At 31.0% G+C, this 25,520-nt stretch overlaps 2 protein-coding genes across 2 annotated transcripts; both read right to left on the reverse strand.

Moving 5' to 3' along the window:
- Nucleotides 1-470: 470 nt before the first annotated feature.
- Bm9938 (Uncharacterized protein) lies at nt 471-2,369 on the reverse strand (the record flags this gene model as incomplete). The annotated part of the gene is made up of 2 exons (XM_001901721.2): nt 471-600; nt 2,140-2,369. 2 exons carry the CDS (start codon nt 2,367-2,369, stop codon nt 471-473), a joined length of 360 nt encoding a protein of 119 aa, XP_001901756.2.
- A 5,094-nt stretch (nt 2,370-7,463) lies between these two features.
- On the reverse strand, nt 7,464-23,872 carry Bma-myo-5 (Uncharacterized protein; the record flags this gene model as incomplete). Its single annotated transcript, XM_043081967.1, has 42 exons — nt 7,464-7,517; nt 7,658-7,816; nt 8,084-8,365; nt 8,517-8,684; nt 9,243-9,365; nt 9,841-9,960; nt 10,410-10,502; nt 10,614-10,688; nt 10,943-11,113; nt 11,253-11,393; nt 11,616-11,795; nt 12,063-12,195; nt 12,315-12,487; nt 12,588-12,717; nt 12,874-12,986; nt 13,081-13,186; nt 13,307-13,419; nt 13,665-13,805; nt 14,121-14,268; nt 14,474-14,715; nt 14,921-14,986; nt 15,159-15,341; nt 15,627-15,845; nt 16,219-16,330; nt 16,431-16,567; nt 16,721-16,850; nt 17,098-17,215; nt 17,314-17,472; nt 17,774-17,960; nt 18,204-18,344; nt 18,556-18,726; nt 18,835-18,987; nt 19,067-19,185; nt 19,405-19,543; nt 19,727-19,830; nt 19,985-20,083; nt 20,434-20,621; nt 20,988-21,099; nt 21,351-21,507; nt 22,899-23,039; nt 23,473-23,607; nt 23,816-23,872. 42 exons carry the CDS (start codon nt 23,870-23,872, stop codon nt 7,464-7,466), a joined length of 5,892 nt encoding a protein of 1,963 aa, XP_042937901.1.
- Nucleotides 23,873-25,520: the final 1,648 nt, after the last annotated feature.

Here is a 25,520-nt window from a genome sequence, read left to right on the forward strand (position 1 = left end):
GGTGACTTTCGTGTTTCGGAGTTCAAAAGTTCATTATCAGGGGAAGGGAGTGGGAAAGTGAAATAGTAAAATCTTAACTTCCATAAAAATCAGTTTTGTTTTGCATACAATTAAGTTTATGACAATAACGGTTTTTTATAATATTATATTTTTCAGCTTTAAATATAATAACATTAAGAACTCACCAAAACCTACAAAACAGTGCAATCTACTCACTACAAGAAACTATAATAATAAAATTTTTCCTCACTATTTCACTTTCTTCTTTATTGTTATCACAAACCCTACCTTTCATTGTACAAATAGCACAAATAAGGAATAACAATGCGAATAAGCACAGCTAGATGGCTATTAAATGATCTCATGCACGGGAAGATTTGTTCAAGGAATGTCTAAAAAAGACAGTCTTAGTTCTATGGATGTAATATAATTTTATTTCTACATATTAAATGTTTTTCCGACAAAATTCCCTACGAAAGACGAAAATCTTCAGCGGTCTTATTAGTTTGAGCTTGTTGTTTTGCACCATTTTTCTTTCGTAAAGCGACAGGTTCTTCATGTTCATTGACTTTCCCGAATTGATTTATCATTTTCGTTGAACTGTTGAATTTTTTTTATCTTCCAGAGTGAGCAGTTTATTCACTGACCTTGTTTTCGCCTGCTAATTTTATTGAAGCATTTGTTACTCTTCCATTTCTTCCTTTTAATTCCTTTTATCCTGACTAATTTCCACATACGCCATGAGAAAGAAATTGTATTAGTCGACGAATAGTTGAACAACAAACTACTTCTATGAAAGTATTGTAGAGAATGAGCAAATTTCACCAATGTTCAAATTTTACTTAAAAATATAACAGTTTTTCTTAAAAAGTAAAGTATAGCTAAAGTACTGATCAATTATTGAACAACTTCCTGAATTGTACATGCGTTTCAAATAATTTAATATTAGAGCTTTTATAAAAGATAAATTCTTTCATGAAAACCCTATTCAAGTGTTAATAACAATTTAAGAGGCCATGGTGCATTTTCAATTCCTAAACAAGAAAAGCTGCATTCATAAGCATCAACTAATTAAGAAATAAAATAGTTTGACTGAACAAAGACAGGAATTTTTCCGAAGTATGTATGGATATCATAGAAGGAACCATTAAAAAATATCTTTATAGAATTTAAAACCTAAACGACAGTGCTAAGCGCTTATAACTGAAGTCATTACTGATGTTTATTATATAAACCTCTCTTGTTATCTTAAGTGAAATTAAACGTTTTTACCAAATTGGAAGGTTAGGCATACATTTATTACACAATGCATCAAATTATAGCGCACCGAAATGATGAATTTTATGCTCGGGTCAGAGCTGATTTGGAATTTGAAATGGATAAAACCAGAATTTGATAAAAAAATGTTAGAAAGAAATAAACATCTCTAGTAGTCATCGAATTACATCGTGAATTCATAACAAAGATTCTTCAACATTCTGTGTATCAAAAACAGTAAAAGCTTAGATAATGAATTTGAGATGCAAGTAAGTTACGTACGTAAGTTTGCATGAATATTAAAAATAAAGATAAAGAGAATTATCGTAACTAACTATAAATTCTTTCATCTAGAATCACTTTGTAGCTACTTCACTACTTCGGCAACATTGGCCACCTGTTGAACTGATATCAGTTGAAGGAGAGTGTTCCAAAATTTAAATGAAATGCCAAACATCATTCACAAAAATGCTCCTGATAATTGGGAGAATTCTTTTGAAATACACATTAAAATATATTCAAAATTATTTGCATGACTTAATGTATTCCCGAAATATCAGACCCTCATTACTTTAAAATGAGTCACATCAAATCTTCTCATTTAAATAGCAAAGTAGAAATTTATTAAATAACAGTAAATTTAAAATAGAATCACATTAATTCGTATTAGATGGAATGAAATATGACTTTTTAAAATATAATCATCAAAATAATTTTAGCTCAATTTATTCAACACAGTCTAACCATACTAATGATATTAAAAAGTGAGTACAGCATAAATAATAAGCGATGTTCAAATGATAAACACGCTTATCACTTGAACATCACTTATAACTACCATAACTCCTCGATGCATATATCAAAGTCAGAAATACCACTAACATTTTCTGCACTTGAAGGCGATCAGTATACGATGCACAGCTTGTATCGCTTGTTGTACCATTGTTTCCTGGTCGTACAGAATATACGGAGCTGAATGATCGTTTCTGCTGACTGCGTGTAAAGATACCTGCGGTAGGTGAACCATGGCGTTGCTTGTGAATTAAAGACGGCATTTTACCAGATGAAGCAACTGCAGCTGCCGTCAAAGCTGTTTGCACTCTAGACGTCATCTGAATTACCTGAATTTCATCAATGATGGAAGGAAGCAGCATTTAAAATATTTTGAAAAAAAAAAAGAAACAGAATTTTAAATTCAAATTTCAGCTCAAAATTTTATGCCTAAAATTGAATTCATATTATCTAGTATCGAAGCTGGCCAACGTTAAATTTCAATTTTTCTATTTGAATTATCTCACTTTTCCAATGCTATTTGACTTATTTCCCTTATTGCTTTTTTCCATCGTTTGCTTGATTTATGATACGATCAAGTTAGTGGATTCGTTTTGATTCCACTTCAATTTCAAAATAACATCTCAGTGCATACATTTATCTAAATTGCTGTTGTCAAAAGCCTTGGAAATATAACTTAATATCAAACTTCAAACTTTTTCCCTACAATGCTGTATGATTTGATTTTAATCATACCGTTTTTCTTAACTCTTCCGCTTGCTGACTCTCTCTTTCCGTACAGATATTCACAAAATATTCTTCCTAAATTCTCATTTTCCACTTAAAAATCTGCTCTAAATCCGATTTATACGAATCCGATATTTTTTGTCTCCAATACACTACGCTGCATTCGTTGTAACCGTAAACAATTGCAAACGCAAATACATCCCGATTGGATGCTAGCTTTTTTGCTTGGAGCAAAAAATTAATCCCGTTACTTGTCATTTGTGCAAACATAAAGATTACTTTTCATATTGCATTTTAAAATCCAATGAGCAAATTATTTCATTTTCTCTTTAAATAAATGGCAGTTTGGAGTGAGAAAGGGATACGACCAAAGATTTACCTATAAATCGGTAGCAATCATTAAATTAGAATAAATGATTAACAAGAATTTTTCATATACTGGTCATCCTGACTCCTAAAATGAAACGATGCAAAAGAAGATCATAAACAATTACACTTTTGCGCCAACGATGAAGTTACTAGGGTAGAATGAGGTATGCATAGTAAATGAGGAAGATTTCGCTGTCTATTAATTACTGTTCAATCCAAGCATACTATCATTATACTGCATTGATAAATGCATTTAAAAACATAACCATCTTTAGCATCAATCCTAAATATAATGCCCGATGCCTCTTAGCAACCTATTTATGCTTTCAATCATTCATTCATCAACAATAAATGGATTTCTAAAAAGACCAAAAAGACGATTTCTTCTCCACTTTATGGCAGGAAGTGAATCATTTCTCTCTAAATTGATAATTTCAAAGTCATACTATCTTGATATTATGCAGATACGTTCAACTTATTAAACTCACAATTGCAATGTATTCGTGAGAAAGAGTTAAGAAAGATTTAGGAATCATATCAACATATCAATTTTATCGGTTCACAGATGAAATCAGTCCTTGTAATCTTAAAAATCATGCAGCTCAAATGAATGAAGTCGTCGTGTTGGCTAAAGTTGCAATAAGGAACATACATAAAATTGCATTCTCTTTACTGTGATATTGAATTTCTTAAAATGGATTATAATGATTAGTTGAATGCATTTCTGCATGAAATCAGCTGATGGAAATTTTTTGAAATATTAAATGAGGAAAACACATGTAACAACAAAGGAACCATATTGCCCTCAAACTAGAAAGCTTGCAATTGACAACTTCCCATGCAAGTTATTAATATTTCAAAAAGCATTTACTTCTTCCTTCTTCTAAGTCAAAATACTATAGCTTTGCATCTTATTAAGTTAACACTGAAGTGGTACTTCTATAAGGTTTCAACTGCTTGCCGTAATACGAAAGTATTTGGTACAAAAAGTACCAGATAGTGCTGTGTTAGCTTCAAAAGCATTATTTGAAGGTTAAAACTAAAAATAAAGCAGAGAGTAAAAATGAGAGAAATTGCTGATTGAACAATTTAGCTAAATGAAATTAAAGTGCACATCTAAAATCATTGCAAATTCACCACCCAAAATTGAAACTTCTCGAAACTACTAACCGGTCGTTACTAATGAAAGACGAAGAAATGTTCAATCAAATTATTAACACCAGGATTAAACCTTCAACAATTTTCTTGTGCAAAAGCAGTTTCATTTTTCTTTTTCCAAGGCTTTCTCATCGTCACTTCATTTCAATATTCATTGACCTCATGAAGTTGCTAAATGGTTAGCAAAATACTTATGAAATTATCGAAATTTAATTTAAAAATATGGCGTATAACTGTAATAACAAGCAGAGTTCCCTTAATTCAGAAAACTGTTAGAAATTTGCTAGACCTTAAAATTTTGCATTTATCAAATTGGTGAAGTTTATTGTTTTTGTTGTTTTCTAAGCATGTATGGATTGATTCTATTTTGATGTGAAAACAGAAAAGATTTTACCGCCAATGGTGGAGAAAGAACGATTTTGGTTTTTTTTTTCCATTTGACATGCATGCTGTTCAGAAAGAAAATGCCACTGGCCCCAGAATAAATCATTGCTTATGGAATTGTTGAGATTGTCAGATAAAGTATATTCCATTCATGGCCTGTTTATTATATCTAAGAATTTTAAAAACTCAATTGTAACATTCATTTCTTTATTCCAGTAGAATTTGAGTACTAAGAATTAAATTAATGAAAAATTTGTGGCGCATAAGAGCAGTTTATCAGTGTTGCAATAAATGAAACTCCATGGAAGTTTGACAACAAATGTGAAACGTAAAAGGTTTAAAAACTAAAGGAAGAGATTATTTAAGAGAGAATGAAAAGGTATTTAAATGCGAGAATCGAAGTAAAACAAACATTATTAGAAGACTTAACAACAAATGACTGAAAAAATCACGAATTTAAAATATTATATTCCCTTATCGCATCTCAGAATACATTTTCAGGCTCATAATACAATTACAATGCGCAGATGACAAAGGACAAAGCAGAACATTCAATAAATGACTCATCCATATGTTACAGACACGCACGGACGGAGACAGAGACACACACGTTTCTCTCATATACACATGATATTAACCCATCAGTTGCACAGACTAGGTGTTCATTGAGTAAATTAAAAACTTTTGCAGATTTTGTCAGATTATATGCGTTGCCAAATTCGGAGAAAGTCATTTAATGAGAAGTAGAATCGCTGATGAGCGGTTAAATTGACTTACCTTTGCTCCTCAAGTAGTTGCTGTAATTAGTAATTAAGCAGTCAAGAAAGTTAATTACTAGCCGGATCCCTGTATCCCAAGGTTTTTTTCAACCTAAATGGATCATGTTGCTACCCATAGTCCATCAAGAGTTTAAATGCTACAGTTTAAAGTTTAAATTGAAATCACTGACTCAAATAAGATGCTGATTATGATTAAGCTTTTTTTTTTGATGACTAAGCTCATCAAACAACGACTAACAAGACTGTTTTTTGTTGAGAACTTCAGAAATATGAAGATCTTTTACAGCGTGCACAATATGCATATAAATATCTTTGAATCTATAGGGTAAATCATATTTTAGTTTGCTTTCGTATAACTTTTTTAAGAACATTCTTGTTTAGTTTAAGAAGAAACTCATTGAATTTTTGGAGAATAAAATGTTCCAGCCGTTGGAGAAATAGAAATTCTTTGTTCCTTTATTAACAAAGGAAGCCCATATTTTATAAAAACAAAAGTTTGTCATATGTCAAATTCTATTGTTATCACTCAAAAAGTTCATTGTCATTCCTTACATGATCTTAGTTTATTCGCTTCGAGTAAATTTATGTGTCAAAGAAAATTTTTAAAGAAACAGAAATATTACAAACAAACAGTGTCGTAACATAGAACCAAATATTCCAAAATTAAGGATCCTGTAAAAAACTGAGTAAAATTAAACAGTATCTGAAATAAAATGAAACGATTCTTTTTCATATCAAGCAAAAATCAAGTCAAGAAACAACATTCAGAGAATTAAAAATTATTATAGTAAAGCAATAGAGGTTTCCATTAACTGCATCAATTCAAAATGTTATTCTCTCTGAATGTTATTTTTTTCTACCTTTACTATTTGTATTTGGTAAATAAAGTATGACTACTTTCCAAAACACAGAAATTACTGGAAGCAGAAGTTAAACGAAAAATGAAAGGTATGATTAATGAATGAGTAAGTAACGTAAACATAACAGGTGCTGATGAATACAATCCTTCCAAACACTCTTCACAAATTGATAAAGATATCTAATTGTGCAAACCTCAATACCTTCAATTTAGACATACAAAGCTTTCATAAATCATTTACAACTTATTTCGAAGTAATGACATTGTCTTACCAATGCTAATTTCCCAAATTCTCCGGCATATTATGTGCTCTACCTACTCATTAGGATTTCAATAAATTCTTCCTTCGATATCCAATAAATTTACCTTAATAAGATTTAATTACATAACTATCTGAAAATTTCAAGAAAAGCAACAAACCTTAACACCGATTGCTAGAACCGCAATAATGAATGAATCGTTGGCGCAAACAGCAATTCATCTGTTTTGTCACGTCTATTTTTTGTAATCGATATAACATAAGATTCAGATATTACAATGATAAGTTGTACAAAAAAATGTATTAAACTTCCATCAATAATTTTTTGATCTTTTTAAGATAGAAAGAAATATGAAAAAAGAAGTATAACCGATTTCGAAATTTAATAAAAAAAACTGAAAACTTTGAACAACTTTAAAGAACATTTAGCTATTAAAATTTATTATAAGATGAGGAAGAACTGTATTTAATTACTGACCAGAATTTGTAATCATAAATGGTACACATAAATAGAACTGGAGGAAGTTAAATTTTCATTGAAAATCACATTACTGAATTATCCAAAAAAGTTTCTCGCACATAGATTTGAAAAATAAAATTTTTAGCTCTGATGATTTTTGGCCTTTCCTGATTATATCCTGAATTTTAACAAGATAGATTCTAAGTTGAGCAAAATTAGAACTTAGCTACAACTATTTGCTTTTAAACAAGAAATTAATAACATTTTTGCTATTAACCGTTTCATTTTCTTTCATTGCAAAAGAAAACCAATTTTCAAACTTACGAAGAGAAATTTTTTCATGTAAACATAAAACAACAGAGAAATGAGAAATGAATAATTTTCTAAGTTTGTCAATTTTCTAATGGAAAACTGTTTCATTTAGGATTCTTCTGAAGCTATCGAAGGATGTGCTGTGATACCAACATTTGATACCTGAATATCGAAGTTTAAAAAGTTAGAAACTATGAAACATCAATTAAAACTGATTGTTCCAAAAAATATAAATAGCGGCAAATCAGTTTTTTTACTTTGCTCTTAATTTTCAGTTTTATTGAATACATTAAAAATGGTACAGAATGTGCGATGCGTCCCCCAACAGACTGAGGTTTAAAACGATTTCTAGCTCGAATCCTGACCAACGAATTTTCGGCAGTATCAGCGCGTTCTTCAGCATCTTCAAGCATATGCTGCATTTGCCGATATTTGCCAATGTTCTGAGTGGCTAATTGTTCCTGAATTAAATTAACACCTTGAAAAACAAAGAACTGGAATGAAATTAGGATAAGAAATAAAAAACAGATTACTTTACAAGTCAATGCAAGAAATTTTGCAAGATAACCTAAATTGAGCTGTTCGAAGCAGCAAAAATCTTTCTTGAATAACGATCAAAAGAAAATATTTGAAATGGAACAATTATCACATGTAACTGTAGTAAATTTAAATATTTCTTAGCTTAATAGCAATTTAATTTGAAAAGTTAATGAAAGTCCAATACCGACCGCTTCTTCTATTTGCCGCTTGTAAGTTTTGATTTTTGTTTGCATCTTTTCAATGAGATCATACATTCGTTCGCTGTTCTTTTTATCTTCATCTACTTGGAATTGAAGTTCGCGCACTTTTCGTTCTCTGTTGCGATAGTTTTTGAGAGTTTCCGCGTGACGTCGACATTCATCCGCCAGTTCTATCTCAAGGTCATGTACACGTTGATCTAATTTAGTTAAGATACGTTTTCCATCTTTTAGGGCAGTTGTTTCTACATCATCCAAACGAGCCTGCATTTCCTGAAAATGTATCACAAATTTAGGCTCTAATTATGTTAGACTGCTTCTATGCCTCTCCTCTGCATTACTGCCCATCTGAAATTATTGTCCATTCATCGAAAAACTTCTAAATGAATAGGAAATAGTAAGGATGGGAGGAATACAATAAAACCTTCATTTGTGATTCCAATCCTTTCCGCTGTCGTTCAAGATTTTGTGAATGTTCCTGCTCTGTTTGTAACTCTTCCGCCAGTTTTCCTGCATCCATCACCGCTTTCTTGCATCGTTCATCGGTATTCTTTAGTTCATTAAACGTTTCATTCAGTTCACTATGGAGCTGCTGAAAAGTGACCCTATAGAATATCTTGACGTCCCGTTTTGAATATGTTTGAAAAGTCGTAACAGTTTGCACAATTAATAGGCTCATCAATATTCTGTTTTTTTCATATATCGAGAAATATGCAATTACATTAAGTTTAAGGCATTAGCAGGAGACTAAAAATAAGCAAGTTAAATTCATTTGAAAATAAAAGTAAAGTTAAAATAAAACTTTTGGAGATAAATAAAAATATGCCATCCCAAATGTAGTAGTATTATTTATTATTTATAGTATCATTTATATTATTTATTAAATTGTAAAAGAAATCAGTTCAGTAACTTCGTAGATGGTAATGTCTCTAATTATTTGTTTAGGTTTTCTAAAAAAAAAAAAATTTAACAATCTTTTCTTATTCTGAAAAAGATATATAAGAAAACTTTTATTCTGATTGGCAAAAGTGTGGATTTTACATCACGGCTTACCGTTTCGTCATTATAGAAAATCCCGCATATATTTTCCAATAAGCCTTCAATGTGAATTTCTATTTTATTTATTTTTTTTAGAAACTTTTTATAAGACCTGAATTTCGGATTCCAACTTTCGTTTCGTAGCTGACAGCGAATAATTACTTTGAGTTAAAGAGTTCACTGCTTCCTTTATATCTGCGGCTTCTTGTTCTGTCTGGCGGCGATTTCGTTCAGCCTAAATTGGTTCATTTTCACAAAATTCACACTTTAAAAATTCCCTCCTTTCATAGTAAGATATATTTTAATGTTGGTGTGAAAGAGTTTGCTAATTTAATAGGTATACTGCATTCAGGTTGTGAATTTCTCATATTCTTCAAACTGATCCGATAATAGGATAACAGGGAGCTGATGAAATTATTTGAAAATGCAATCGATTCGCGTAACATCATTATCCAATAAAAGAAATATCAAAATAAGATATCCAGATTGATATATAATAGTTGTAAGCGATCTGATCAATAATTTTGGCTAATTACTCGACTAATTATATTAATAAGAATGATAATTCTTGGTAATAACCTTCTTTGTAATGGTTAATGGATTGAAGATGAAAAATAAAATGAACTGAATTATTATCACAGAAGAAAGACGGCAACAGTGCAAAGTTAAAAGTATCAGATTATTGATTAAGGAATTCATTTTTTGATAACCTGCTCTAGAGTATCGGATAGTTCTTCTTTTTCTGATTGTAATATTTGTATGCGTCTTTCTATAACGTTCATTTGTTCTCGTAGCTCATCACGTTGCCGTTGTTCATCTTCGATTTGAGTCTACCATTAAAATTTGTTATATGACTTATGATAGATTACTAAATTTAGAAAATTTTGGCCAGCTGTATTGCTCTGTAAAATTTAAAATGCTGAAATTTCCTCAAAAAATTATTTTTGTTAAAGAAATGAAACTTTATTGAAGGAGAAATTGATAATTCGAATGTAATATATCAGTGTGTCCTTTCATCAAAACTTAAACGGAATGACATTCATTCAACTCTTGCACATTCACTCACTTCGTCCTAACAGTAGGAACTGATGCCTTTTATCTCATCCATAGAGGACAGGCCAAGGCTACTTCTAGCAGAAAAAACCGACCATCCTATACACTCATACAAAATCTGCTGTAGTTTTCAGGGCATCAATCGAGGAGATATGGAGAAAATTGAAAATAACTGCACAATGAAAACATTCCTTTCTTATTTTCGGTTATAAAATAAATTTATTACCTGCAACTCACGTACGTTATCCTGATGACGCTTAATGGTTTTCTGAGCATCGACATTGGTACGATTAGCATGATCCAGTGCTACTTCTAGTTCCTAAAAGACATCCATGATTCACTTTTAATATAAAAATGAATTCTTTTACAATCCCAGTGCTTCAGCAGAGTAGTTCGAGGATTAACTTGAAGTGATAAGAGCAAAACTAACAGTAATATCTGATTCCAACTTCTTTTTCATCCGAAGTAAATCAGCTCTGCCTCTCGTCTCTGTTTCCAGGGAAGCCTAAATATCAAACCACTTGAGCATGACAAAATTCAGATAGTAATGTATCATAAAAATTGATTTTCTTGATTTTAAACATTTTAGAAAAAAATAGGAGCTCGAAAAATGACAAAAATGCATAATCCTTAGAAACAAAACTATGTGAATGAGATGAATTGATACCAGTTGTTAAGTAGAGTAATTAATTTTGATTTTCCAGAACATTATGAAGAATTTATTTCCAAAAAAACAAAGAGTGGTTGAGAATGAAGAACCTGCATGCTTTCCAAAGTTCGCTGATGATTGTTTCGTGTATTTTGAAATTCTTCCTCTTTCTCGGTTATACGTTTCTCAATTTCCGATCGGATTTGTGAAATTTCAATTTGTGCTCGTAAAACTTTATTCTCTTCGATTTCCAACGCACTTTCAGCATCATCCAATGCTTGCTGAATATTTGACAATTTGATCTTTTATTGAAAATCTCTTCTTAATAGTTGAGCTATGATTTCTCAGAGAGAGTCATTAAAAAAAAAATATTTGCAGTTGTAATTTTCACTTATAATTGAATAATTTTTATTGAGAAACCTGAAGTTCATTCTTTTCCATTTCCAATTTTCTTTTTTGTTTCTGCAATTCATGTAAACTTTTTCCTCCTTCGCCAAGCTGATCAGTAACATCTTTCAATTCCTCTGTTAACACTTTGTTCTCTCGTCGCAGTGTTTCTACCTAAATTCATTATGTTCCATAAATGCAAAGAAGTTAAAAAAATTGAAATTGTGATGTTACTTAGCAACTATAAATGTCTGGGACCAAGAGACCTGCATATTTAATCTTAGTGGGTGTTTTCGTGGCTCTCTCCCAACAAAATATTATGATAAATGATATATTTGATAAAATTTGAAAACAATTAACTAATATTTTCGATGATAACAAATGCAAAAAATGCACCTGCTCTGCTGTTTCCTCTACAGTACTGCGAAGTCTAAATGCTTCGGTGGTTGCACCCCGCACTTCTCTTTGGCTTGCTTCCAATTCTTGTGTTAGCATATCACATTTTCGCTTCCACTCTTCAACCGTTTTGTCGAATACCTTTTGTTTCTTATCCAAAGAATTTGCAAAACTATTGGCCTGAAATCAGTGTTTGTACTGAGTGCATGGGACATATTGCAGTACTTGGCCACTAATTATATCAGACTTATGAAATGGTTTTGCAAGATGTACTGAAATCTTAACAAAAAATTTTTAATATTTTTTCATGCATATAGTTGTACAGTCACTTAGTATTGCGATGATTTAAAACTAATATAAAAATTTTTTTTTTTTTTCTAGATATATTCGAAAAATTTTGAAGTCTTCTAATTGATGAAAGAGTAAAATGTGACAAAAAGAAGTTGCTTTGTCAGCGTCTATCTGCGCATCCTCAAGTTCTTGAGCCAGTCGCAGACGAGTTTTTTCTAGTGAATTAATGCGACTATTTGCTGCATCCAGTGCTTCTTGCATTTCCTGCACTTTCGCTTGCAATTTCCGCCTCAAAATATTCAATTTTTGTTAAACGAAGTAATGCAACAGTATATTACTGATCTAGCAGTCACCAACCAACCTATCATTAATCTAGATATAACGGAATAAGAAAAGTATTCAAATTACCTAGCTTCTTCCAGTTCTTCGGATCGACTCATTCCTTCACCCTCATATCGAGCTCTCCATTGTTGTACTTCAGAATTGGCCTTTGAAATTAGCCTTTGAAGCTCTGTTTTGCTATCCAATTCTTCGTCCATCGCATCACGAAGCTGCTGGCATTCCAGTTGTAAACTTGAGAGCTAAATTTCAAGTTTTCACTTTTTTCAAATACCAGTTTGACCCCGCTTAAGAAATCTGTCTATATTTTAGCTTAGCTTCGTTAGACAGAATCCATTATACCTGTGTATTAAGTGAATGCTTTTCATGAGATTCCTGCTCCAACTGTCGTTTCACTTCTTCTAACTGTGCAGTTAATTGTTGCTTGGTACGATTGAGAAATGCTATTTGATTCTGACAGTCTTCCAGTTGCCTAAAAATGCCTTCTATACTGAATATCTGATCGCTTTCAAAACAGTATGAAATCATCACATCTCTTCCGCAATTTTCTACTCATTCAAATCTTCTTCCTTTTTTTAACTAAAATATTTTCAGCAGACAATTAAGTGAAAGCTCTCGATATGATTACTTGCTCGTATCGCTGACTTCAGTCTGCAACTTATTTTTGGTTGCAATAGATTCTTGCAGATTTCGTACTTGTTCATCGACTTTCAGTTGAGTATCTGCTAATTGTGCTTCCAACTAAATTTTGTAACTTAAATTACAGATTTCTTAATAATTAAAATGCAAAAAAACAAACTGACTAGAATTACTAAAATCTTATTTCAATTTGAACCTGCTTAGCAAATCTGTCCGCATTTTGGCGCTGTTTAGCTTCCATGTCACATTGATTCCGTAAAGTATCAATTTCTCGTTGTAGAGTGCCTTTTTCTTTTTCCATTCTAAATGTCAATTTTAAATTTGCAAGTTTACCAAAAAAAAGATTTTTTTTTTATTCCAAAGACTTCTTAATACACTTGGCAAGGCATTCATATTCTGACTGGATGGTAAATGAAGATAACCTGATTCGTTCCTTCTGGGTAGAATCCAGTTCCCCGGAAAGTTCCACCATTGCATCGTTATGTTTTTTACGCAAATTAGCAATAGCTGTTTCAGCATTCAGCGATACTTCTTCCTGTTAATTATGCAGTTATTCATTCGTTTGTTATATTTAATACAAAAGCAGTAGTGGTGCATTTGAAATAAATTACTCACATTAGACGAATTCTAATATTTCTAGTTAAAATGAGCTTCTCAACATGTCATTTTGCAACACATTATGCTCATAAGAAATATGTTTACAGAAAAAATTTGATTTTTTTAGGAAAATGAAAATCCGAAAGATAGGAAAGACTTCATGAAATAGAAGCATTTTCTAACCAGGTCTCGACGGAGCTTTGCTAATTCTGCTTCTCGTTTCTTATTCAATTCAATTTGTGCTTGTGTTGCACCGCCTGCTTCATCAAGACGATCACTAAGCTCTTCAAGTTCCTTTTGCATTTCACTGCGACTTCTCTCGATCTTTCAGTATTTTCATGTTAAAACATTTAATCCAAAGTCACAAAAGTGAGAATTTTTCGGGAAATATTTGTTGGTAAAAGTAGAAGAATTATAAAATGAATGATTTATGACTATTATAATGCACATTCCTACATCGCTTTAACATTTAAGTCGAAAAATTTAATTTTTGCATGATAATTATTACGCTGTTGCATTAAAAAAAAGTTATGATGTTTTCTATGATGCAAATAACTGATCTCTGTAAAAACCAATTAAGTTATTGAATTAAGTTTTTCCAGACCATTTTAGAATTCTGGAAAAAAGCCATTGATTAACCTTTAGTTTTGCTTGTCGCTCTGTTTGAAGCTCTTCTTCAAGTTCATGATAACGAGCTATTTGTTCCTTTAATTGACGCTGTATTTTATTTACCGATGATTGTTCATCATCTATACGATTCAGCATTGAAGCTATTTCAGTATCTTTCCTTCAAAATTACTTCATTGGAAATCTTTCCATAAGTTTATCAGTTCAAAAAGGCTTCCGTAAAATTAAATTCTTCTTTTGCACTCAAATTTACCTTCTCAAAATATTGAAGTTATGATCCAAGGCGCTCCATTCTTTTCAGTATTAACATGACTAATACAAACAGGCTTAATACTCAAAAAGCACTGATCACAAAAACTATTTACTTTTTCAGTGCATTTTCCATTTCGTGTTTTTGTTTCATGAATTCTTCGACATTTTCCTGAGCAATTTTTAATTCCCCTTCAGCTTTACGTTTTGATTTCTCAATGTCTTGACGTACTCGTCGTTCTCGCTCCAAATTCTCTTCGATCTCATCAATTGTTTGCTCTAATTTATTCCGTACTTTGTTCAGATGGTTCAGTTTGTCCTCTCCAACTTGAATTTCTTCCAGAAGTTTACGACTTATCTGTAGCAAAATGAACCATAACTGATCATTTGATAATGTAAGACCTTATTTGACATGTTTGTTATTTGACCGAGTTATCTAACTACTTAAGATTATCAGAAATGTTTGTATTAAATGTTGTATTAATTATTGCACTAATTTCGAATTCAAGAAATTCCTTACAAAGTTTTAATTAATCTTAAAGAAGATTTCTTTAATGGCAAACCTCTTCTTGGCATTTCTTTTCTTTGCTAGTTTTTGCAATTATTTCATCCTGTGATTTTATTTCATCCTCAAAACAAACACAACATTAAATCCAAAACAAACAGAACATAGAATATGAAAGCTTCTTGAATTTTACATGATCTTGAATTCTGACGCTTTAACTTCATTTCTGTGGACAGTTTATTTCATCTTAAAGAGAAGAATTGGCATGTAAGAAGAAAAATACTAAAAATATGAACCTGCAAGGATCGGAGTTGATGGTCCTTAACTTGCTTGTCCTGGTCAAGCTTTTTGCAAGTCGCTTCTAGCTCAGCAACTGTACTTTTCAGAACTTCGTTATCATACTCTATCTTACTTTTCACTTCTGATAAAATTGCATTTCTATCTTCCTGTTCAGCAAGCTGTTCCTTTACACAGGCAAACTGTAAAATTAAAAGTGAGCATAATTCCACTATCATCAATTAGCCTTTATTTCTGAAATAACAAGATAAATAACATTTACAGCTAAAGGAGAGCGTCGAATCTGAATATGTAGCTCAATGTTCCTTTTGAATTTGAGTACAGAAGCAGTTTCGAAGCCTTTTTTTAAACAAGTGACGTTATCCGTTTTTTAAATTTCTATTTAAAATTTGCAAGTATTGAGGTTTCTATCAACTTTCATACCTAAGCTAGCAAGAACATACTTGGTTTAAAAAAAATATTCTTGCCTGTTTCTCAGCATCAATTTTCTGAGCCAGGAGTTTGGCAGCTCTTTCTTCTCCTTCTGCACTTATATCTTTCTCCTGTTCAAGTTGAAGGAAAAGTTGCTGTTTTTCGGTTACCAACTTGACCACTTCTGATTCTTTGTCTTTACGCAATTGTTTTTCGCGATTAAAGTTCTCTTCCAATTCTTTCGCTTTTCTTTGCAATGCTTCAAATTCTTCATCCTGAAATAATTTTTTTAAAAAATTTTCATTTCTTAAAAACGAACTTTTCATAAGCCATAAAATGTGCCTCAACCAGTAACACTTATTGAATATTGGACAAATTCAATAAAATGCTCATTTTCTTCTTGAGTACATTAAAAAAAGAAGTGTCATATATATGCACATTAAAGCTATCTGAGAAAGCAGTTTTATGACATTGTCATCAGTATGTGATTAAGTAGAAGGAAAGTTTCATTTTTAGCAGAAGCGAAACAAAGCATACGATTGAAGCAAATGATAAGTGTCATAGATGTAGTGACGAACACGTTGTAACACAAAATCTATTGAAATGGCATGGAATGCTATTTAGTTCATTGTTGATAATTTCGCTTACTTTTTTGCTTCCTTTAATTAATAGTTTGACAAGACCGTACAGTTTGAACCAATTCCAATTGCGCAATGTGCACCATACGCGAATATTGCGTTGCAATAACAAAACAGCAGCTCTAAACGGCAATGACAGCAAGTTAAAATTTTAATTCAAAATTAAAATTTGCTGAAACTGATTAAATCATATTTTAAACAGCAGTATGGAAAAAAACTCACTTTTTCTGCATTCTGCAGCGAAGATCACACTGAACTTGATAGTGTCTGCATGCATTTTGAAATTTGGTTATTATAATTGATAAAGCTTCATCTCGAAGCTTTTCAAGTTGAGCAAAAATGCCAGCTTTAAAAAATACCTATAAATGAGTTTTGCTATGGGAATTTTACTGCTAATTCAAATTTCTTGTCCTTTAGTGATATTTTCCGGCATTTTCCTGATGTTTTTTCCAAAACTTGGTTTTGATGGCATTCTTGATGTTTTCATCTTCGAAACGAATTTCATAAAAAACCTTGGTATTTCCAACGCAGTAATCTTCAGGTTTCAAAGTCCCAACTCTTTCTAGTGTTGCACACATTTTCACAACACATTGCTTGAGATCAATTTCAGAAGATGCATCTTCAGTGGCCAAGATAGCATACCTAATTTTAATTCACATTGTAGAATTCAACAAATATTAAATAATTATGCAGAAATGAAGTAGGCATTTATTTGAACTAAACTTACTACTATAAAAAACTTCGTTGACCTTTTATAGAACTAATCGTTATAAATTAATATTAATTAATATTAATTAAATATTAATTTATTTAAAAAAATAATTCGAGTGATAGATATCCATCATATTACATATTACGTTTAGAAAACAAAACTTGAAATTTTTGACACCTTTGTTTAAAGTTAGCATGTAAGGTGCGATTTGGAAAACCTTTACGGCAGATTCGAATACCCTCAAGTACTCCATTACAAATAAGTTGATTGAGCACTAGTGAAGCTTCAATTACACCTGTAAAAAATTCGAAATATTCAAAAATAGAGAAAGGCAAAGATTCTGCGTAGGACATAAATTTAGAAATGTCTTGAATGTGATAACTATGGGAGTACCTGACTGCTTCTTCTCGTTTGGTATGATGCAACGGATGAAATGTGGATAAGTTTTATAAAGCATAGTCATCAGATTGTTCAACGATTCTCGATATATCATTGAAACTGTCATAAATGAAGATGATTTACCTTTCTTTCTGCTCGTTTTGCCTTCTTTTGCTACAACTTTTAGGAATTTTGAGATTAAACTGTATTATATTGTTCTTTGAGCTTTTAAAGAAGTAATTATGAGAAATTGCAACCAAAGACGAAATTTGACTAAAACTTACACATTAAGCCAATAAAGATCAGTTTCAGAAAACATTGACTTTACTACTTTTGACACTTCTAACTAGAAGTGGTAGGGTCAATAAAATGTCACAAATTTTGCTATTCAAAAAATTTCCAAAATTTATTCTAACATTCAGTGTTCGTCAAATATCAACAAGAAATTTAAGCGATAAAAATCAAAATACACTACCCAAATTAGTCATATCCTCTTGTGTTTTGTAGTCTTCCCAGATTTGTGTCATCAAAACCATTCCAGCATTTGCCTTCAAAACGCCAACTGCTGTGTCATTAAGAGGATCCTTGTTTTTCTCTAGCCAATCCGTTACATTATAACGTACCGTACCTGCATAATGTACTATGGCCAAATGAGCACTAGCCTGAAAATATTAATTACTGGGATATCATTTAGTCTAGTTTGTAAAATAAATGGGATGACTAGCAAATTCTGATTTTTATGATTCGAATTGATTACGTATTTTTGATAAGTTCCTCATTTATCGTATTTTCATGACTACAAATGAGATTTTTTTTTTTTTGAAATTAGGACTTTTTGAAGATTTTCAGAAAACTGAAAGTTCATTATTTATATGTTATTTCCTATCTTTTAGTCAATCACAAACCTGTTTTCCTTTCGGTGGTTTAGGCTTCTGAAAATTCGGGTGCTTTCCGAGATGTTGATCATTAACTTTTTGAGCCAAGGTAAAATCAGATGCCTTTGGTACAATACACTCTTCATCCAACATTGAAATGATGCCAAGTGGCTTGAAATGAATTATTCAAAATCAAATAATATTAATAACTGAAAATCATAGTTTTTTAAAGAAAAATCAGAAAGTATGAAGTTTGTTTGCAAATAGAAGAGAATAGTTTGATTTGAAATTGACTAGAGGTAGAAGTAGAAATACAAACTGTTAGTCTGAATAGGACTGATTCAGTGATTCAGTGGATAATAATTTCGTAAATATTTTATACCTTTTCGATGAGTTCGATGCATGCTTGAAGGTCTAAACCGAAATCGATGAATTCCCACCGAATTCCTTCACGCTGATATTCTTGTTGTTCCAGAACGAACATGTGATGATTGAAGAATTGTTGTAACTTCTCATTTACAAAATTAATCCATAATTGCTCAAATGAGTTAAACTGAAAAGAAGTTACATTTTTAACAATTCTCTTCCCCAAAATCTGGCTATGATAATAAGTAAACAAATGTTTGGAAAAGATTAGAATATTAAACTTCAAGTTTCTTACATCAAAAATTTCAAAACCGGCAATATCGAGCACTCCAATAAAATAATCACGACTGCGGTCTTGTGCGTCTAACGTTTTATTACATCTCTTAATTAGCCAAGCGAACATTCGAGCATATATTGCTTTTGCTAGTGCTCCTACTGCCCAGTTCACCTAAAATTCATTTTCATTAGGAAATAAACAGGAGTTGAGATTTATTATAATTAGTGTAAAGAACTGCGAAAGATGTGACCTGTTCAAGATTCTGTCCCTTGCTCACCCATTCAAGTCCAACTTTAACACGAGGCTTTAATAATGAAGATATGAAATTGTTCGTATTAACCATCCATAATTTGCAAGCCAAATCACCTTCTGCAATATATTATTTATCATTCATCACTGGTTAAGTCATTAATTTATCAAAGTTTTCCTACCCTTCCTGAACCATTTGTCTTTAAGAACTCTGCAAACAAAAAGAGTACTATACTGCATTGCAATCTGTTAATGGAAGGTGATTGCACTATAACAAGCAGAAAGTAGGAAGTTGATTAAATCCCTAAAACTTCAAATTGTTTCATTAGATTCGGTCACCTTGATGATCTTCACATTCCGCTTGTTCCTCCCTTTGCCGCTGTTTGAATTTTATTTCACCCATATGTATAATCCCTGCCACCAAAGCAAATAGATCTTGTTTTTCTTGTTCGGTAAAATGCATGATATCGAATGATTCCTATAAAAACAAGTAGAAGTCACTTCTAACAGAACTCATTAATTCAATAAGTCAAGTAATCTATAAGTAGAAAAACAAAAATCTCAAATAATCTCGAAAATTATCTAATTCTTGTTAAATTAGCACTTGAAATTAGATAGAAAATATATTGGAAATTATATAATGAATTAAATCATCAATTACATCAGTTATCCGCATTTCTTCCTTATCATTCACATCATCGATAGTCACCTCAGCTTGAGAAATTAAGTGATAGTCCTTTATTTCACGTGTTAGAAACAACTTTTCTGCAATCAAAGTGAAACTCTTCAGCTATTCGGCCAGGAAATTTGTTCTCCAATGAAGTTAATTACAAAAAATTTTAAGAATGAATACAAAATGCTGCACCGATTATGAGTTCTGCAGATTTGATGGAAAAAATTGAACTAAAGCTCTTTTCACCTTTTAATCCTGCAATCTGACCAGACATAATCTGATAGAAAATGTGATAACATCGTTCTCCCGGGGCTTGTTTGATGACTCGAGATTTTTCCAACAGATCTGCAATTTAAGAAAATTATTAAAATTTTGAGAATATATTTGCGGAAATAAAACAAATAAACACGATTCTTTCAATGAAAGGAAAAATTCTGCTAGAAGTATGATACAGAATGTATTCGAAAGGCCAAGTAACCAACCTTAATTGTTTAGCATGTAGATTTATGCCGAAATTTTTGATTCTTTTTGTATAAAATTGATTTCACAACAAGTAAATTTAGAATGGAATAGACAAAGAAAGTAATTTTTTTAACAGTAATATTTTTGAAATTAATTATTTATTTCCAATGCACTTTTTATGAAATGTTTAAATTTTGTAGGATTATTATACTGTGATATTTTACAATGATTACAATGTTCTATGTCAGCTCCAGCAAGCCTTCCGCCAGCATTGAAATGAATTCGAATGAACTTCCCAAAACGAGATGAATTATTGTTCCGCACAGTTTTCGCATTTCCGAATGCTTCAAGTACCGGATTAGTGCGAACAATTTGATCTTCAATAGAAGAAGCATTTTCTCTCCTATTCTTCTCCGATTTGCTAAAACAGTTATAAATTTCAATTCCAAAATCCAACATTAGATTGGTTATTTGATATACTGATATAGTGATTAATAATAGCAAATGATAGAAAATGATTGTTGTTAACTACGTATTTCAAACTCCAATTTTGTTAAGCAAACAGAAAAGTTACTACTGACCATAATTTAACTGACACAGTTTGAGAACACTAATAATTAAAATTGTTAAATGTTCACGTACGTGTTGCTATTCTCTGATTTCCACTAATAAATAAAATAATACTCTTAAATGCGCTTGAGACTGGGAAAGCTGTTTTTGTTAATGAAATAAACAAATGAAGCAAATGACCGGTAAAAATTGATTTTAACTTTGAAACGAAACATACTTAGATAGATGTGGTGCACCAACGATTGCAAGATAGGCTATAACTTTTTTTGTATTTTCTGTTTTTCCCGCTCCTGATTCACCGGTGATTAACATTGACTGATTTCTATGGTCTATAAGTTTTTTAATTTTTAGAAGTGACTGATGAATATTCAATCGTACGGATGCTACTGTAATTAAGATTTCTAAATTTGCTATCGGAGAAGCCATCTCAGTTTTTCTGATCACCACAGATTTTCTTCATAAAAATCACTACAACAATTAATGCTATTAGGGAAATAATTATTGAAATAATTTCTTCTCGAAAAACTTTAGAAAAAATTTCTTTTCTGTATCTTATGTTTTTCGCTTATTTGAAAATTACCGTTAATCATATTTCTATAAGCTTCGTCAGAAACAGCAAATAGATGGGGTGGCATTTCACTGCGCCGTTTTCCAATATACATTTCGCAAATATTTTCAGTATAGATTGGTAAACGTTTGTAGGGGTTAATGACCACACAGAATAGGCCTGAATAGGTCTGAAAAGTTTAGACAAATAATTCTGAAAATTTTTATCAGAATTAAATTTTCATATTATTAGTTAGATTTCTTTAATGTTTTTTAAATTTCACGCTAAATCTTGCAATCTTGAGGCTTTTAGTGCTAATTTTTAAGGTTATTGTTTTTTTTTTTTTTTTTTTAGCAGACTAACGTTTGCAATTTTGTAATTACATTGAGAAGCTAAGCTATCTTATCTTTAACACAAAACTATAACAGTACTATCTCTTTTATTCAGTTCCTTTGCTAGATTCAACAATTTTTTTATTTATTCTAAAATTTTTTTAGGACTTTCCAACACCCAAGTTTTTATTTCGTTTTGCAATTGCTTTACTCCATTGCATTCCTCATCTATCGCAAAAAAAACAGGATTTACTTAAACACCAAAATGCATAGGGATGAATTATTAGCAAATACTTGTTAGAATTTGAGTGGTTTGTATTTAAAAATCTCAATTTTCTTTCTCTCTCTCTGTTTTTTCTTTTGTGTACAAATTCTATGAAAAACTTCAAAATTAAAGTTGGTATTGCAAATATTTTACAATGCAAACAACCAAAAAAAAATATTAGCAATAGTACCAGAAGAAACATTCAATTAAATTGGTAGTGTCTATATTTAAATTTTATGCACACAAATATTTCATCTCATTTTGTGATTAGCCACTTCCTACCTTCCTTTTACATATTTTGCATTTATTTCCTTCAATAAACAGTCATCATGTTAGGAATGCTTGACCTGCCGTCAAGTTTTTGCTTGAGCCAAAATCATCATTTGCTTTAAAAGATCAAAGACTAAAGAAGTTTTTCGCCTTGCTCAGCTTACATTAGCAAAAAATTGAAGTTGAAGAAGAAATGCTTAAAGCAAACAGATTGCACGAAAATAATCGTTTTGCATCAAACAATTCTTTTCGCCATTATCCGAGCTGCTTTAAAGTAATTATTGATTAATAATGGATGAAACTGCATCTAACAGTTAATTGCTACAGCAAAAACTCTCTAGATTTTTGAACCATCAGCTTTCAACAACATTTATCAAATATGGAAAATGCGCGATTAATTATTATGTGGAAAAATATTTAATCTTTAACTGGAAGCAACAAAACCTTAAATCTGTATAGCAAGACCATCTATAAAATTTAAAACGCCATCCGCTTTTGCTGATAGCGTAACGATAAAGTGCAAAAAACTATGCCTTAAAAGGCTTGCAAATTTATTCTTATTTTAACCCAATCAGTTATTCATTTAACAGTCGAATCATTTCAAACTAAATACATTTATTCATTGATGCATTCACTCAAAAAGTTTAAATGCTTTGAAAATCAACTAATTCGTAACATTGTTTTAATAAATGATAAATCACAAAACCAACTTACATATATCATCATAGAGAGATATCGTTCACGTAAGTTATGAAGTACAGATGCGTCACTCAAGAATGTCAAATTCGCCATATCTTCCGTTTTCTCATATTTTGGTGGATTCATTTTTCGCGTTTCATCTTTTTTCAAAGTCTTCTGAAATTTGCTTTCAGAAGAAAATGCAATATCACTACAACATTTCCCTTTAATGAGAATATAAATTCGTAAATACAAATCTGAATTTGCGAATTGCTCGATTTACGCAAAAAAAAAGCAAATAAATTTTTATCTAAAAAATTGAATCTGACTTCTGTCCTACTTTATTATTCATCTCTTATTATTTCGTAGTAAAAAAAAAAAAAAAAAAATCATTCAATGGTATATGCAGGTGCCAAGTGATTAGAATTACACTTTGATGAACATGCATGGCAAAATTTGACATTATAAAAAGATTCAAATTTGAAAAACGAACGAATCCATTTACCTGAGTGTATATAAGAAAGTAAGCCATAGTACTGAATATTCTTAAAACTTATATTTTATTTATTTTCTTCAATTTTGGATGTTTTTAAATTTGCCAATTTCAAACCTCAACTCCTTTACAAGTGATAAGAGTAACAAAATCATCTTTTGTTGATTTAATCTCGGCAGCAATAAAACCTTCTTCTTCATCTGGCACCCAAACATTCTTCTTAGAATCAAATTTTTTTGATGTTATCAGAACCTAAAATTATGCTTGGTTAATTCATACATAATACTGTCAGACATTTCAGATTTGCCTCAATGAAACACAAATTTCACCCAGTTAAATCAATAGGCATTTTACTGTAACAGTAATCACGGTAATATGTGAATCAGAAAACTGGAAATATAACTGAAATCTGAGAGATATAATGATGACTTTAATCTTCCGTGAACCTAGAATAATCTACCTGCTGTTGTCGTTGACGTAAATATTGCCAACCAGGATTGCTCTCGTATTCCGACATTGTGGTAGGTTGCAATTTCAATTTTCTGAATTATCTGCAACGAAGGTAAAAATATTGAGAATAGCTGACATTTACACTAACGAAATTAAGTTCTACAGATATGTCTTTCGCTTCTTGACTACAGCTCTGTAGTCAAGAAGCGAATTATTATTGTGAGCTCTGGTTGGAAAGTATTATGATTTATTTAAAATGGTATTAAAGTAGCTCATTCTTATAGAAATACCAGCCCACAATTTTATAAATGGTTAATTAATTTTCCACTAGAAATTAAGAGAGTTATATTGAGTCTTATTGTAATTGTTTATGCAGTCAGTAGATTGAATAAAGCAGAAAGTAGATGTTAAATAGAGAATAACGAGTGTGAAACGATACGATTCACGTCTGTTGACGTAAAGTGTTTAAATGATCTGCTAAATTATCACACAGTTATTCTAAAGTTTTATTAATTATGACATGGACTATGATGAATAAGATACTTTTTATGCTTAATCTTCTTTATTAATTTTTGTTTTAGAATCGATTGCTATCATAAATCTTTAATTATATCAGTAAAAAATTAAATAGACAAGTTGTTAAGGTTTTGCTGGATTTCAGTCATTCTTCTAAATCATATCATCATTTACATTTGTGGTTCATTATTTGTTTGATTTTTTTTTTTTCATTTTTATGTCGTACTCATTTTGCTTTAAGATTTCATTTTTAAATGCATTACTTCCATTGTGATATGCTAAGAATAGTCTACAGTCTTTGACAATTTTTAATTGGTATAATATACTCTTCCGGAAAACTTTACCAGAATAAGTCAAGAAAACGATGTTTGGAATCGTTAGCAAGAAATATAATAACCGCTTTTTTTTTTCATTCTTGATTTATTGCTATTAGTATTTAGGCGTTATTTAAACTGAAAACATTAAAATAGAAAAGCTAAACAAAGATTGGAAGGATATTTTGATTTATTGGTGTCATCCACGAGGACCGAATAACACTGTAGTAGGATAAGAATTTTGTTAGTTTTAATTAGTACAACTTGGTCTAAAGAACTCAAAACTTTCACAGATTATTTGAGAGGTCTCTATTTCTGGGTTTTTAAATTGAGTTGTTAATAGTATAGGTATCTTACTTATACCTACAGGTTCATCAAGTTATTGAAACAATACGATCACTTTAAATAAAATTTTGTGGGAACAAAAATTTCCTGAAATTGTTTCAGAAATTTTTCCAGCACAAATATTTAGATGACCTGCACTTTTCGCGAGGAAACAAAATGAAATCGGAAAAATATATTTTCGGCATTAAAGGCAAATTAAATTTCTTGTCACAGTAATGGAATATTATTAATTTTCAAGAAAATGAATGGTTCGAAATAATTTTAATTAATTGTGAAAAATTGAAGGGATTATTTCACCGAAATGCCAATTTGACAAAGTAAAGAATTGTTCACGCTCAGTTATGGAGTGCTTTAAGGATCATCGCTGCCATTCCGGAATACCTGTAATCGCTCTTTCGATCTTAATCAACATGAATCATTTCTTTATATTCTCATTACTGTGAGATAAATGAGCAGTAGAAGAACATTTGTTAATAATCAGTTCATGCTATGATTTATTAAAATATTTAAGAAATGAAAAGTCCCGTAACTTTTTTTTAA

This window comes from Brugia malayi (genome assembly GCF_000002995.4).
Source record: "Brugia malayi strain FR3 genome assembly, contig: Bm_v4_Chr4_scaffold_001, whole genome shotgun sequence".
NCBI classification, from domain to species: Eukaryota; Metazoa; Nematoda; class Chromadorea; order Rhabditida; family Onchocercidae; genus Brugia; species Brugia malayi.